Source organism: Pteropus medius, unplaced genomic scaffold (assembly GCF_902729225.1).
Source record: "Pteropus medius unplaced genomic scaffold, Ma_sr-lr_union100, whole genome shotgun sequence".
In the NCBI taxonomy this organism is placed as follows: domain Eukaryota; kingdom Metazoa; phylum Chordata; class Mammalia; order Chiroptera; family Pteropodidae; genus Pteropus; species Pteropus medius.
In genome coordinates, this window is record NW_024342471.1 from 20,118,575 (window position 1) to 20,133,855 (window position 15,281).

The 15,281-nt window shown below is 52.3% G+C and overlaps 1 protein-coding gene across 10 annotated transcripts in view; it reads right to left on the reverse strand.

Moving 5' to 3' along the window:
* Nucleotides 1-14,698, reverse strand: part of NFATC2 (nuclear factor of activated T cells 2) — a 143,513-nt gene extending 128,815 nt beyond the window's left edge. For 5 of the 10 annotated variants that reach the window (XM_039864630.1, XM_039864633.1, XM_039864634.1 and 2 more), the window contains exon 1: nt 3,035-3,401. In XM_039864630.1, coding sequence (XP_039720564.1) covers nt 3,035-3,149 — 115 coding nt within the window. In that variant the 5' untranslated portion in view covers nt 3,150-3,401. Of the gene's footprint in view, nt 1-3,034; nt 3,402-14,178 lie in introns of those variants that run through there. The other 5 variants (XM_039864636.1, XM_039864637.1, XM_039864635.1 and 2 more) reach the window with 4 other exon arrangements.
* Nucleotides 14,699-15,281: the final 583 nt, after the last annotated feature.

The window sequence follows — 15,281 nt, forward strand, 5'->3', positions numbered from 1 at the left end:
ACATTAACTGAGCGCCTCTATTAACAAAATCAAGGGTTTAATGAAATGTTAGGAACAAATCGCACTGTTAATTGACTTAAGTGGGTTACTCATTCGAGGCAAACAACCTTATGAAGTAAGTAGGACTATTTCAGCCATTTGACAGTTGAGTAGACAGAGGTCCAAAGAAGTTTAAATGGCAATGATCGCTCTGTTGGTAACTGTTTTAAATTCCAGGCCTGCCATAGTGCCAGGCCCCTTACGACATGCTGTGCATGTGTCTCTCCTCCAGTGAGGGAATGAGGGACCCTCACATGATAGGTCAGCATGCGGGCTCCAGAGCAGGTTCATGTTGCAGTTCTGCTATTGACCAGCTACTACATCCTGGGGAAATTCCTTCACTTCCCTGTGCCTTAGCATCTCCTTCAAAACATGGGCGTGACGATGGTGCCTACCTGCTAGGGTCGCAGGAGATAGGACATCGGCTAATCAGCGTCGGCTACATGCTAAGTTTCCACAAAACGAGCATCTGACTTCCCCCGCAATCTCCAACACCTCCGCCAACTTCTGACAACGTCTGTCCCATTAGCGGCCCTTGCCCCTCCTTGGTTTTTTTTGCCAAGCTCATGCCCAGCGTTAAGGGGAACACCCCACATGCATGGCCAATACTGGGGCAAAGCCCAATTAGCAAGATAAGGCCTAGTGCTGGCCCTTGAGAAGTTCCATTATGCAGAAGCAGAGATGGTGGGGGGTGGGGTGGGGGAAGGACTCCTATTAACATCTGGATAAACCAGAGCCACACCCACATCTGGAACAGCTCGCGCTAGCCTCCCAAGGCTCACGGCATCCCTTCCCTTCCTGAGCCGTGACATTTCTGTGCTGCCTACTTCCCAGCAAGCAGTCATTATTGGACAGATTCCAGAGCATAACTCCCCGCCCCTTAAGTGGGGTGCCACAAAGTAACTTCTTTCCAAAGATCACAGTTTGGAGTTTGGAAAAGTGTAACTTTACAGTGGAAGAACCTGGCAAACGCTACCTCGGCCAGGTGATCAAGGTCAGCGTCAACAGGGATGTTGATGGTAGGGACCCTTGATAGGACAGGATGGAAATAGTCGCTTTACCTCTGTGGTCTTCCTCCGCAAAACCCACGGTCCCTGTCTAACCATGAGAAAAACATTAAAAGGACATTCTTCAATATGCCGAACCAGCGCTCCTCAGAATTGTCAAGCTCATAAGAAACAAGGACACTCCGAATTTGCATCAAGTATGGACTCGCGATGCTAATAATGCATCAATACTGGTTCATTAATTACAACAATACTAATACACATTAATGTCAGATAAGAATGTGAGGAACTGGGTGCTAGGTATATGGAACTCTTTGTATTATCTTTACAACTCTTCTGGAAAACTAAAAGTGTTCCAAAAGTAAAGTTTATTTAAAAAAAAACAAAACAAAACAGATTCTGGGGCTTTCATTGTGGTCATTTAGACACCCATCTGGCGGCCACCAAGCACCACTTGCCAAGAAAAACTATAAAAAGCACCTCCCATCAGATTTGGCTTGGAAACTATATTTCCCAAATGCTACCAAAAAAAAAAAAAAGTTAGCCGATTTTGAATCCGGGAGGGGTGTAAGTATTAGTGCCCTGCAAAACATGACTTTAATCTTAACGAACAGAAAGACCGCCGATGCTGGAGGGATCGTCTGCAGATTCGTAATCGTTTCTTTTCAAAGCAGAGGATGGCCTCCAGATTGCAACTCAAGAAAACTGTCTCTCTTGCTGGCTAATTATTTCCATCTCTGGCCAAAATACAGAATAATTACTAATTATCGTCTTCACTTGGTATCCACGCGAAGGGGACCCCCAAGGTCAAAGCAAGCCCCACACCTAAGGTGGCCAGTGAAGACACATAGACAGAAAGGTAGACTTTCTCATTCACCTGCCTAACAGGGCAGCTCTGGGAAACAGCTAACCCCCCACCCCCGGTCCAGGCCGCCTACACAAACCACCCAGCACAGCCCCTTCCTGCACGCCGCAGCCAGCCAAGCCTCAGTGCCTCTGGGAGTTACCAGCAGGCCTGCCCCTGAGGCTTCAACAAGCATTGGCTGGGCTGGGCTGTCAAAATCAGGAAGCCTGGTTGGGTTTTTTTGTTTTTTTTCCAAGACAACCTGCTAACCAGAAAAATACAATGAGGTTGGGTGTGTGGCCTCCTGCTCCTTCTGACGAAGGCTCCTGTTAAACACGTGAAGTGACAGCCCAGCCTGGGGAAGTCCCCAGCCCCCAGTGGCAGATGACACTTGAAGGCACAGACTGACAGGTCCTTTAGGCAGGAATAGCCAGGGTCTGGCTGAATCCATATGCCAGCTTCCACCTCCACCCCAGCCCTCTGCCCCCACATCCGTTATGCCTGTAGGGTGGGGATCACTTGAAGCTCGGACCCATCCACTGGGGTGAATCGCAGAGGCAGCAGCACCACCCAGGGAGGAAATGGGCTGGCCTCTTAACACTGAAGTCAAACCACACTCCAGCATTAGACACAGACAACCTCTTCCTTAGTTTCAATACAAAGTCCCCAACACATGCCACTCACCCGCGGTGGTGCCTAGAGGGAGGTGGGGGGGATCAGCTTTCACCTGCTCTGATAATTAGGTTCAGGTGCAACCTCTTTCTGCACCAGCCCACTCCCACTAACTCCATTCTTTGGCTCCCTCCAAAGCAAATCACTTCCGTTGCCCTGTGACCACCCAGCAGCAGGCAAGAAGCCAGCTGAGCCCCCCGCCACCTTTTGCTTGATACCAGTGACCCTCCAGGAGAAGTCACAGTACCTGGAAACTGACACCCTACAACGCGAGAGTGAGCCTACCGCCCCCTAAGGGCAGCGGCAGTCCCTGACGCCTCGCTCCCTCCCTCTCACCTGGGGAGAGGCACCTCCCCCCACCACCACCACACGGAGCCCTCAAGACGTGAGGCGCAGAGGGGCCCTGGGCTTCCTCTCCAGGCCCAAGCCCCAGTTCAGGCTTGGGGCCAGGCCAGGCGGAGCCTCTACGGACCTTCGATAGGATTCAGATAGTCATAGTTGAAGAGGATGGAGAAGTCCAGCTCGTCCTGGGGGCTGCCCCCGGGCTCGTAGCCGTCAGGGTCGGGCTGCTGCTCCGGGGCATCCATGGCGCACAAGGCGGCGGGAAGGGTGCCGGGCCCGGCGGGGGGCGAGGGCAGGCTTTCTCTTGGGCCCCTCACCGGGGGTGGCAAGGTGGCAGGAAGCGGGCGGAGAAGCAGGTGGAGCGGCGGGGGTCACTGTCCTCGTGGGGACGCAAGCCGGGTCCGGGGATGGCGCGCCTGGCGCAGCGAGGCTGGACGCGCCCGGGGGAGCTGAGCAGCGGCGCGAGCTTCCTGCTCCGGGAGGCACCTGTTGCAGCCCTGGGAGGGGGGGGAGGCGGGGACAGGGCGGCCTGGCCGGCGGGGGCGGGGCCATCACGGGGACCCGGCGGGGGAGGGAGAGGCGGGCGGCCCAGGCTGGCCAGCGCCCGGGAGGAAGGAGGCCGCCTGCCTGCCCCGGCTGCCCCGCGGGGGCACCGTGCTTAGCCACTGGCCGGGGCCACCGCCAGGGACCTTCCCAGCGGCGAGCGCTGCGCGCCCTGCCCGACGCAGGAGCTCCACAGGAAAGCTGCTGCCACTTGCAGCTTTGCCCTTCGTGAGCAGCCGAGGCCCGGCTTTTCCCTGTTTTCTCCTCCAAGGGAGCAGACCTCTATCTCCATGGGCCTCAGTGTCCCCACAGCAGCGGCATGATTTTCACCTAGAGTTTAGCCACCTGCATGACCCGCCACGCAATTTCCCGGGACCTGAAAAGAATCACAGATACTCTGAAAGCACAAGTCCAGCCTTACATCTGTACCTCTTGGCCACCTCTAATGTGCCAGGGACCCAGCACGAATGGGACGCCGTGGCCCTGGAAAAGCCCGGATTATGCTGAGGGAAGAGGCAAGAAGGAGATAAAGGGACAAAGATCATTTCCTGTAGGGTTGCTAGGGAAGACCTCACCAGGAGCCTGGCTCTGGGGTAAAGGCTGGGGACCGGGGCGTCACTTCTGGAGTCACGTAGAGCCTCTCTGGGAAGGCGATATCCGGACAAACCTGGCTGATGGAAAATTTGGGCGAAGAGTGTTCTGAGGGTGGGAACCCAAAGAAAGCCAGCGAGGGCTCCGTGTGTTGGAGGCTGAGCAAGGAGGGCAGCGGAGGTAGAGAGGTTGGCAGGTAACGAGTACACCTGGGCAATTGTTCAAAGCAGATTCCCAGGCCCCTCGCTGCAGCTTCTGATTCTGTAAGTCTGGAAAAGAGATTCAGGAATGTGTCTTTTTCAGCAAGCACCCAAGGTGAAGGTTATGAACAGGTACTTTTGGGGAACACTATGTAAGAACCCAATACCATCCCCCAATAAACACTTCCAGGGCCTTGGACCAAGTCAGCCAAAGTCAGAAAACAGACTCACGGAGGCAGAAAAATAACGATGGTCCTTGGTCCTTACACAGTGTTAGAATCACCTGGGACAGGTTTTTGTTTTTGTTTTTGTTTTTTTTTATGGGGACATTGGTTAACGAAATCCAGTAAGTTTCAGCTGTACATTTTAACAGTCAGGCTTCAATGTGAACCCAATGAACCAGAACATCCCATGGCGTCTTTTTTTTAATGACCCCAGATGAATCTAACATGCAGCCAGTGCTGGGAATCACTGGATCAGAAGAGTAGGTGGGAGCAGTTCAGGGATTCTGAGAACCCCAGCCTGACCTCCATGGGGACTGACTCGAACCCTTCCCCGTGCGCCAGAGGATGGAGAATGTGCACTCTTCGGGGCAGCCATCTCTGCTCCGTGAAGGGATTTGCGCAAGGCGATCCGTCGTCATTCATATTTATTCGAGCACCTGCTAGGTACCCAGCACTGCCGTAGATCTTGGGGATGCAGCCGCCAACAGGACATCGCCTCTACCCTCATCGAGTTTATATCCTGGAAGCTGAGGCCCAGCAATGGATAGGGTCCCTCCAATTGCACTTAGACCGGAGGTCTTTAACCCAGGCTGCACGTGAGACTCACCTGGAGAGCCGTTGATAAATTCAAATGGCTGGGCTCCGCCAGAGACCAGTTACAATCTGAATGTTTGAGGGTGGGGCCTGGGCCACACGGTATTTTGTAAAAGCTCCCCAGAGGCCTCCAGTGTGTGGCCAGGGATGAGAACCACTGGTTTAGACTCAAACTCCATTCCAGGGGCCTGGGCCTGGCTCAGGACTCACTGAGTTTCAGCCCTGCCTGTCAGAGCATGAGGACATCCGCTTTGTTCCCCGACCATGAGCAGAGCTATCCTGAGTGTATCCAACAAGCATCTTAGGGGGTGGCGGATAAATTTTGGTGGAGGAGGGGAGATGACCCAGCCTAGGACACACACAGCCAAGTACCTAGAAGGGGCTGGATGCTCTTGGTCCTCATGACAGGACCCAAAGTCCAGCCCCTGACAGTTGGTCAGGGATAAACAAAGGAACCAGCCTGCCCTTGTGCTGTAGGAAAAAGAAAGGCTGGCATCACCCTCACATGTCCTTTCTCATCCTCACCCCTAACGATTAACTGTCTCTATCCTAGTAGACGAGGGTTGATTTTGCCTACCCAGAATCCTCCCCTTCTCTGATAACCTCACCCCAGCATATCCCTTTGGGAAACTACTCAGCATAACTTGCTTCCATCTGAATACAAATATCTGAGGGGCACTGACCCTGCCCCCCACCCTCCTCCAGGTGGCTCTGTGTCCTGAGATCCCTTCAAATTGACTCTAGAGGGACTCCCTTCTTTCCATCTTCTGGGATAAAGCTCATTTTTATCTACAGCCTGGACCTCTCCTCCGAAATCTGGGCTCAGATATACATCCCCCTGACCACCCAGAATCTCTATGTGGCATCCAACTGGCATCTCGAAGCGAATGTGTCCAAACCAAACCCTACCAGCCTCTGAAACGGCTCCTCTCTCACGTTCCCAGCTCAGACAGCGCCCTCCCGTTCATCCAGTTCTCCAACCGAAGCCCAAGAAGTGGGCCTGGATTCCTCTCCCCTTCTCAGGCCCACACGCGAACCCTCGGCAAATCCGGGCGGCTCCATCTTCAAAACGTAACCCAAATCCCACCACTTCTCGTCAGCTTCGCTGTCCTTCCTTCCGCCCCAGGATTCTAAGACCCCAACATCTCTCGCCCGAATGAATGCAGTAGACCCCTTTCTGGTCTCACTACCTCTCCTTCCAAAATATATGCCCCATGAGCCCTCCCGTGGCTTCTTTTAAGTTTAGAATTCAATACAAACACCTGGCCTACAGGGTTCCGGATAAGCCGCCCCCGCCCCAGCTCTCCTTGGTATTATCCGTCATTCTCCCCTTTTCTTACTGCCTTCTGCCACCCTGATCCTCAAGCAAGGTTCTACTAAAAGCCAGAACCCAAGTCAAGGTGTGGAGTATAGGATGCGACACTTAACAGCAACACAAGTCACAGGTCTGCAGTAGCTCAGCCAAATCCGCCCTTAGCTAATGACCCTGCAGGCATATTATGTTTGGCCTGCTCCATATATATATATTTTTTAATCTGAACTTGCATTTTTTTTTAATTGGGAGATTTCATATGAAATTCTAAATTTCCAATGTCTCCTAAAATATGGAAAGATCTGGCCGCAGCAGGCCCATATTCTCAGATAGACCAGTCACCTGGAGCTGAGAAGAGGTCTTCACATGATTCTGCTGCTGTCAGCTCACCATAATCCCCACCCAGGTGTCCCCACCTGTCCCTGTGAACATCCTCCACAAATACCTCTGGACTCATTAGTAGAACGACTAAAAGTAGGTCATCCAAAACCCACAGAGAAGACCCCGGAGATTTGGTAAAAAATGGATTCATCCCCTTCAGGCTGAAGGAAAGTAAGAACTTGAATTTAAAACAGTACAATCATAGCAAAAATGGCAGCTGAGATAAACGGACCACTTTACATGCACTGAGAGCATCGCAGACGTGCTTTTTAAAGCCCGAAGTGCCCGCATGTATAAGGCTCCCTGTTACCCCCGCTAAGGCAGAGAGGAGGTTATGGTTGCTTTTAAAAGTCACACGGAAATGGTTTTGTCCCACATGAATCTGATACTCATTACTGAGTCACATTGTTCCTGGGTTATTAGCTAAGGGTGGATTTGTTAAGGGACATTTTTGGATCAAGATGAAACACTATTAAAAAAAAAAAAGTCTCATGACTCCCAATGATAGCAGAGGGTGAAGGGGACCTGCCTTGGGGACGCTAGACTGGGCCGAGAAGAAGACACATCACGAGATTAATGCCATCTGCTCTCGAGTGACAAAGACGGGGACCATCCCTGCAGAATCCCAGGGCTCAAGGGAACACAGTTCGAGAACCACAAAGAACACACTGTAGACTCAGAAGTACCACTTCTCCCCAACTTCTCAGCCTCGCGCTGGCCCCAGGCCCAGGCCACCACAACAGCCCCCCACCTGCATTCTGAGCACCCACTCTTACCTGGCTAGAGGCCATTCCCCACTTAATGGCCGATACAATCTTTCGAAAAGATTGACATGCTCACACCCCTGCTGCTTAAAATTCCCCCAGTGCCTCCCCATGACCCTGAGAATCAACCACAAACTGCTCACAAGACCCCGCAGACCCTGCCTGGGCTTGGGTCCCCGATCTCGTCGCCTGTCGTGCTTCCTCCGTCTTTTGCGGTCCAGCCTCCCAGGTCTTCTTACTGGTCATCAAACATCCCAAGCACGTCCCTCTCCTCAGGGCCTTTGCACTCACTGTTTTTCCTGCCGGGATGCTCGGCTCCCAGACATTTTACAGGGAGATCCCTTGCCATTCAGAGGTCACAAAAAAGACGTCTCTAAAGAAGCGACCCTCCAGTCTGAATTATCAGTCCTTACTGTTGTAGGTTGAATTGTGTCCTTCCCCCAAACCCTCCCCCCGGGCACCTGTGAATGTGATCTTATTTGGAAATAGGGTCTCAGCAGGTGCAGTCAGGGGACGATGAGGTCCTTAGAGCTCAGGGCTCTCATGCAAAGACTGGGGTCCTTATGAGAAGAGGAGAGAACACACACATACGACAGGACGGAGGCCGTGTGGAGACGGGGACAGAGAACGGGGTGATGCACTAACCAGCCAAGGAACACCAAGGATTGCCAGGAGCCACCGAAAGCTGGGAGAAACCAGGAAGGACCCTCCCCTACCAGAGAGAAGGTGGAAGAGAAGGCGTCAGAGAGGTGGCCCTGGCGACACCTCGCTTTCAGATTTTTAGTCTCCAGAACTGTGAGAAAATAGATTTCTTTTGTTTTAAGCCACCCAGTTTGTGGTAATTTGTGATGGCAGCCACAGGAAACTAGTACACCCACCACCACACACACACACACACACACACACACACACACACACACACGCATATACCGAGTCATTTGCAACTCACTTCTATTTTAGTCTCTTGCATTTGACACCGTTTGAAACTACGTCGTCGGATAGTCCTGCATTCACTTGCTTTGTGCTGCCCTCGTGAGGGCAGGCTCTCTGCTTGGTCACTATCCTATCCCCAGCCTTTAGGACAGGAACCGGCACATAATAGATGCTCTAAAAATATTGATGAAAACAAACTGATGGTCAAGGGGGCTTCTAAGAGGAGAATGAGACAGGCCTTGAAGAAAGAGGTGAAAAGTAGGCAAGGGAGCCCCACGTGGACGAACCGGACAGCTCAGGCCGAGGGAATAGCATGACGAGTGTGTGTGTGAGGGAGTGAGGGGAGCAGGCCCAGACCGGCTCCAAGTGTGGACTCCAGGCCCAAGAGCACCCGGCTGGGCTTTGTCCACCGAGAGAGGCTTTGAGGAAATAGGTCGCTGGGCAGGTCCGCTGTGCTGGAGAGGATGAGAAAGGGAGGGGACGGGCCCGCCAGAAGTTTCTGAGTGGCTCAGAGAGGCAAGGTGGAAGGGAGAGGACCCCCCACCCACCCACACACGCTCCAAACTCTGCGGAGGGCTGGCTCCTTCAGAGGTCTGCGGCCCTCCTCGCCAGCTTGTTCCCGTCTTGCTGGGTGGTCCTGCTGCAGGAAGTGAGAGCAGCAGGACCGTGGAGCCCTTGAACGCTGAGCTTTTGGCATCGGCGGGGTCTGGTTCTGCCCTCGAAAGGCCTTGACCGCTCCCATCTTAGTTTTCTCCTCTCTAAATGGGGGTCACATTAAATAACCACCGTCTCTGGGTTTTTATGAGACTCTGCTGGCACCTGTCAAGTGCTTGGCCACAGAGTATGTGTCTAATAGAGAAAACAGGTCACCTTATTGCTATGATTTTTCAGCCTAACGGGGAGCGACACGGTGGACAGTGTCCGACGGAGTCCAAGCTCTGTAACCTAGTGATGTCACCCTGGGGAGTGGCCACACCTCTCTGTGCAAGTCGGGGACATTGACTGTCAGGCTGGTGTGAGGACGAACGAGGTGGCACATGGAACGCCCTCAGGATGGTACCTGGCACATAGCTGGCACTCAATGAGTGGTGGCCGCTGGCATGGTCAAGGCTGTCGTTTGATTGTTGTTCTTGCCTTTGAGGGCTGAGTCATTCCAGACAACAGCCTGAAAGTCTATGCCTGCCGGATGACCGGGAGGAATCCTGCTTAGGTCGCTAGTGTGATATGGGAAAACGTGGATTCAAAGGCCACCTTCATTGTCAAAAGGAGGCAGAAAAGAGGAAACCAAAATGATGGTGCAGTGCTTTGGAGTTAAAGTCTCAGTTCTGTGGCCTTAATAAGTGATGTCACCCCTACTGTGCATCATTCATCCATTCATTCATCCATCTATGTATCAAAAAAATATATACACGTACATATATATACTGAGTACCTACAACGTCCAGGCACTGTTCTGGGCCCGGGGGCCACAAGGGTAAACAAGACACTTGTGGTTTCTAGTTCCTGGAGTTCATGTCTGGAGGAGGACACAAAGCATGGACAGTCATCACCAGTGTGATCAGTGCAGGAAGCGGGCGGCACAGGGCAGGGGCCCAGGGAGCCCAGAAAGGGCCTCCGATCCCGTCTGGCAGTCAGAGTGTCTCAAATTCCTGTTCCAGCAAAGGAACAGAAACAGGACCCTGCCTGGCTCCTTCTAAGTAAGATGTGAAATAATCACTCATGAATGCAGTAAGTGTGAGCAGTCCAACGAGAAAATGTATAAGCAAGCAAACAGTAATTGTTTTTTTTAGGTTGGATTTGGGGGGGGCGGGGAGTGTAATAATGAATTAATAAATAGTACAGGAATGATGACAGCAATTATTTATTAAGTGGGTACTTTGAGGGTTATATTGTTTATTAAAAGATTGACATCCTCCACAGATTGGTAAATAATTGCTGTCACCCCCCGCCCACCTACCCAAGGGCCTCTGCTGCCCTAGAGCTCTCCCTGCAATTCAGCAGATAAAGGGTTAAAGCTTGGCCCGGCAGGGGCGTCTCTTTGGACCCTGCTCCTGCTGTTCTGATTGGCTGATACTCACTGTGAAACATATTAATTATTACTTCAGATACTATTACTATCATTCTTTTGTATGTGGGGAAACTGAGGCACGGGATGTGGATTTACTTGCACGAGGTCACGCAGCTAGCGAGTGGCAGAGCCAAGATCTGAACCTCTCACCCAGATCTCAAGCCGTTGGCATGAGGGGTGTAGAAACGTTACCTGGGACCCACTGGAGGCTCACAGAAATAGGAGACCTGACCCCTGTCCTCAGGAGGCCTTACAATGCAGCTAAGGCAAGTTTTTAATAAAGGCAGTCGGAGGCGGTCTGGGAAAAGGGGTGATTCTCCTTTATTGAAGTTCTGAGAGCAGAAGGGGAGAAGGAAGGACTTGCTGGAGGAGGGGCTGTCTGGGGAGCAGGGGCGGGGCTTAGCCAGGAGGCGGCGCCCTTGGAGGGAGATCCATTCCATGCAAAAGCAGAAAGCAGTGCTGGCTTCTGAGCCTCCTGGCTGTCTGGGGACTGCGTTCCCTCTAGTAAGACAAGGCAAGGAGCCCTGCCTAACTCAGCCGAGGCTGGGGACACATCAGCTGCTGCCTCAGTTTGCCCGTGTCTAATGACGATGCTTGCTCTTTCCACATCGTCCCTTACTTTCTTCTTATCCTTCCAGGATATGTCACCCCTTCCCAATGTGCTGCTGGGAAAAGAGCCTGGGACCAAGATCTGGACCGCCTCAGTGTCCTCATAGTATTATAAAAATGATGGCAGTGAGTTCCAGAGACAGCAGAGCATGTGGCCAAGAGCCCTGGGTTCAAATGATGGCTCCCCCACTTCCCTGCTGGGCAACATCTGGCCCGTTCCTACACCTCTCTGGGCTCCCAAACTCCGGGAGGGAGACAATGAATATAGTACTTACCGAGCACAGCTGCCCTGACAAGGACAGAATTAATACTTGTAAACACTTAGCTGTGTCACTCCCAGCCAGGGCTCGCTGTGTTTGCTCTCACCCCCGTGGCCAGCAATGGAGCTCTCATAGTGTGCCAGGCATAGGGCTGCTATCTTGCTGTGTGACCTTGGGCAAGGCTGGCTCGCATTGTCCTCGACAGTTGCAGAATAATAGCATCTAGTATGTGCTAATCACGTGTTGAGCACAGAGATAAGCGTTTTATGTGCGTGATTTCACAGGATGCTCAGAGCAACCCTATGAACTCAGCGCTATCGCCATTCTCTTTTGCAGATGAGGAAACTGAGGCTTCACCCTCATGATCTCAGCCCAACTTGTCTCACTGTGAAGCCCCGGTAAGCTCAGAGTATCTTGAGAGGTTTCAAATCCTGCCTCTCTTCAAAGAATTTTTGCCACAAAATTCAGTGCTATTGCAACGTAAGTTATTGTTTTTCATCTTTAATACGATAGGAATGGCAGCTAACAGGTATTGAGGGTTGACTGAGCATGACACCGTTTTAGGTTCTTTCTATGTGTCATCTCACTGAATCTCAAAACCCTCTATTATTATTGGCCCCATTTTACAGATGTGGAAACCGAGGCACAGAGAGGTGAAGGCACTCACCCAAGATCACACAGTTGTGATCTGGCCAAGCAGAAATTCTAATCCAAGCAGAAGGCAGGGAGTTTGGGTCTGGAAGTGAGCAGAGCTCACCCTGGGTCTGTTTATTCCTGAAATACTTTCCATCATCCCACTTCAGATAAAACCGAACACACCTCTTTCAGATCTTCAGTTTTTCCCAGGGCCTCAACCTCAAGCTGCACAGCAAGGTCAGTATTTTCTTACCATGCAAATATTTCTGTTCGTTCTTCGTGGCCCCACCCATCCGCATGCACACTTCAGGTCTGTCCCTATGCTCACGTGGTGTTTGAGTTTAAAGGGGCACTAGCTTTTCCCTCTGCAGGGCACAGTCGAAGCATCTCGCATGCCAGCTCTTTGATGCCTGGAATTACATTCTGTGTGCCCAGTCGCCGTGGTATGCCAAGTGTGGTTCGCTGGGAACAATGTGGTGCCCTGTCTCCCACATGTGTACACACACTGGCACGCACATACTCACGATCCCTGCACACATGAGCGTGAGCTGAGAAGGGTCGTCAATGCACGTGCACACGTAAAACACACAGACTTCAACACCTCGAGACAGGAGCAAATTCATCAGCCTGAAGCAGAGGTGTAGCAGCTCCATTAAAATGTGAGGCTTGTGTGTTAGATCACGCAGTGAAACAGAAGCCCAGCTTCTCTTCCAAGCTCTTGCTCTCTCCCTCTTTCCAAAGAGAGCTACATTTGGCGTCCCTCTGTCACCCGCCCCGACCTTCAGAGCATCACCCTGTTTCAGTACGTATAACAGTAAAGACCAATTCGTGTCCTTAGTATCCGCTGCCTGTCTGAGAGCGTCACTTTTACAGGTGATGCGGTATTAGTAATCTTTTTTTGCCATTATGTCACATGCTTGACCACTAGCCGAGGACAGGATATACTGGTTACCAGTTAAAACGTTCAAAGTGTTGGCAGGGTGTTGCTTTCAAAAGTGCAACTCAGCTAAAAATATGTGTCATTGAGGTCTGCTGTGGCAAAGCATACCATTTACCTAACCCAAGGCATTTGGCCTCACTCTGGTTTTCAAAAAAAAAAAAAAAAGCCCCTCAGGTTTATTTACTGAAATTGTCATTTCTTCCCCCCAGAACTTTAATCAGCCACGCAGAGCACAAAACCTACATTCAACTCTGATTTTATGACACGAGGCTAACTCCTCCTACGTATATTTATTTCACTTAACTCTTGCGGCCCTGCCTGTGGGCAGTGCCCCCGCTATGTGCAGGGCTGGCCTCTGAAAAACACATCACACTGCCCCCGCTCCAGTTTTAAAGACAGATTCATCAGCGTACAGCCCAAACTCCTCCGACATCCCAAGCGGAGGGGAGATTTTCATGTCATATTCTTACACGTGGAGCCCCTCCCGTCAGATGCGAGCAGTATGCTTTCCGGGCTAGACCCAAGATGAGGGGAAAAAGACTCAGAAACACGGAGAGCGGAGTGTAATCAGATCGCTAAACAAACTGATGGTACGTTGCACTTTAAAGGAGGAGCCCGAGGACTGTATCCATCAGGCACATCAAAAACAAAAAAAAACAAAAAAAAAAAAAGAAAATTGTTTAAATGTCCCAGAGCGTCTGCCGCTGTAACTGTTAAAAAGCAAAGTCTTTAGGACTAGTTTTGCTATATCATAAAAGACTGAGACTGTTTTCCTAAAAGGAAAAAAAAAGCTAAATAATAATAACAATAAATATATAATAATAACGACAACAATAATAATACAGCTGAATGGCATCTGCTGTCAAAAGCTGAGTGCTGAAACGGTTAAGCAGCCAGCGGTTAGTAGCGAGAACCCCTCCCGGTGTCCCACGGAGGAGAAAATCCTATGACAGCCCCGCCTGGGGAATCCCGCCTCAGGGACACCGCACCGCCCCCCAGGCACGGTGGTCTGAAGTCGGCTGGCCCATCTCCCCTCCCTGACCTGGGCGAGGGCGCCTCTCCTCCTGGCCACTCTACCTGTGCGCCCTGGGACACCGGAGTCCCCGGGCCTCCCCGCGACCTCAGCCAGGAGCCGAAAGCGCTGCCCGGGGAAGGAGCAGAAGGGAAGGGCTGGGAGGCGAGAGGAGGAACCGGCTGAAACAGAGGGCGAGTCAGTTACCTTGGTCCACAGACCCCATGATGCGGACGGGATGGCAGTGCCCCAGCCTGAACGCAGCCTCTCTCTGCATCTGGAGGGGATGCGGGCTTGGCGCGCGGCGTGAGAGGGGCTCTGCGTTTGGAGACCAGGAGCCAAGGGGGCGCCGCCCTCTAAAGCATGCTCGCGGGGCTGCCCTGGCCGAGGAGCCTGCGAGCGGCCCGGGAGCTGCGCGCCTCCCGCTCCCGGCTCCCGGCTCCCGGCTCCCGGCTCCCGGCGCAGCGGAGTCGGCGCGGCTCGGCGCTCGGCTTACTCGAGAGGGAACGCGACTTCCTTCCCGGCGCTCCGTGTTTATAGGCTTTCAATGCAGTAAAATAACGGGATTCCCTCACTGTTTCCTCCTGTTTATCCAGCACCATGGAAACCACTGGATCCCGTCCATCTCCAAAACTAAGGGCTTTCCTGCAAACTTCACACTCAGGAATCCATGACGTCGCCTCCTCCTCGGCCAGCCAGCTCCGTGGCTCCCTCGGCCGCCAGCACAAGTCCCTGATTGTTCAGGAGAAAAGTCAGAGAGAGAGAGAGAGATGCGGGCGCCGGCGAGAAGGGGGTGGGGGCGTGCGAGTGTCCAAGTCGGCCTTGCAGGAGCTCCAGGCGGCTGTTTGCAAGGATTGCCCCAGCCACCGCCTTCCCTAGCCCGCTGCAGCTTTTAATAAATCGTGCCCGAACTTCCAAACCCCCCATTTTCCAAGCGGGCGCCTCCCAGTGAAAGCTGCCCAGGGCTCACACCAACACCCCAGGTGGTCGAGGCCCCTGGGCACTGACCCAGGGACCCTTCGCAATACCTCTGGGCCTCTGGCTGCCCAGATTTTTTTTTTTTTTTTTTTTTTTTGTATTCAGGGATGGTGGGAGGAGGAAGAAGGGGGATGGGGAAAGGGGAGGAGGGGCAGGAGGAGCCGGGAGGAGGGAAAAGAAATAAATAACGGTGCCTTGTGTCAATTCTCCAATTCCAAGATTTTTTTTTTCAAAGAGTATATTTTTAGATTCATTTAGAAAACCCAAGGTTTCCAGTGATGCTGGGAGGCTCCAGCAATAATGAAATGGCCAAAGAGACGCCGAAACCAGGC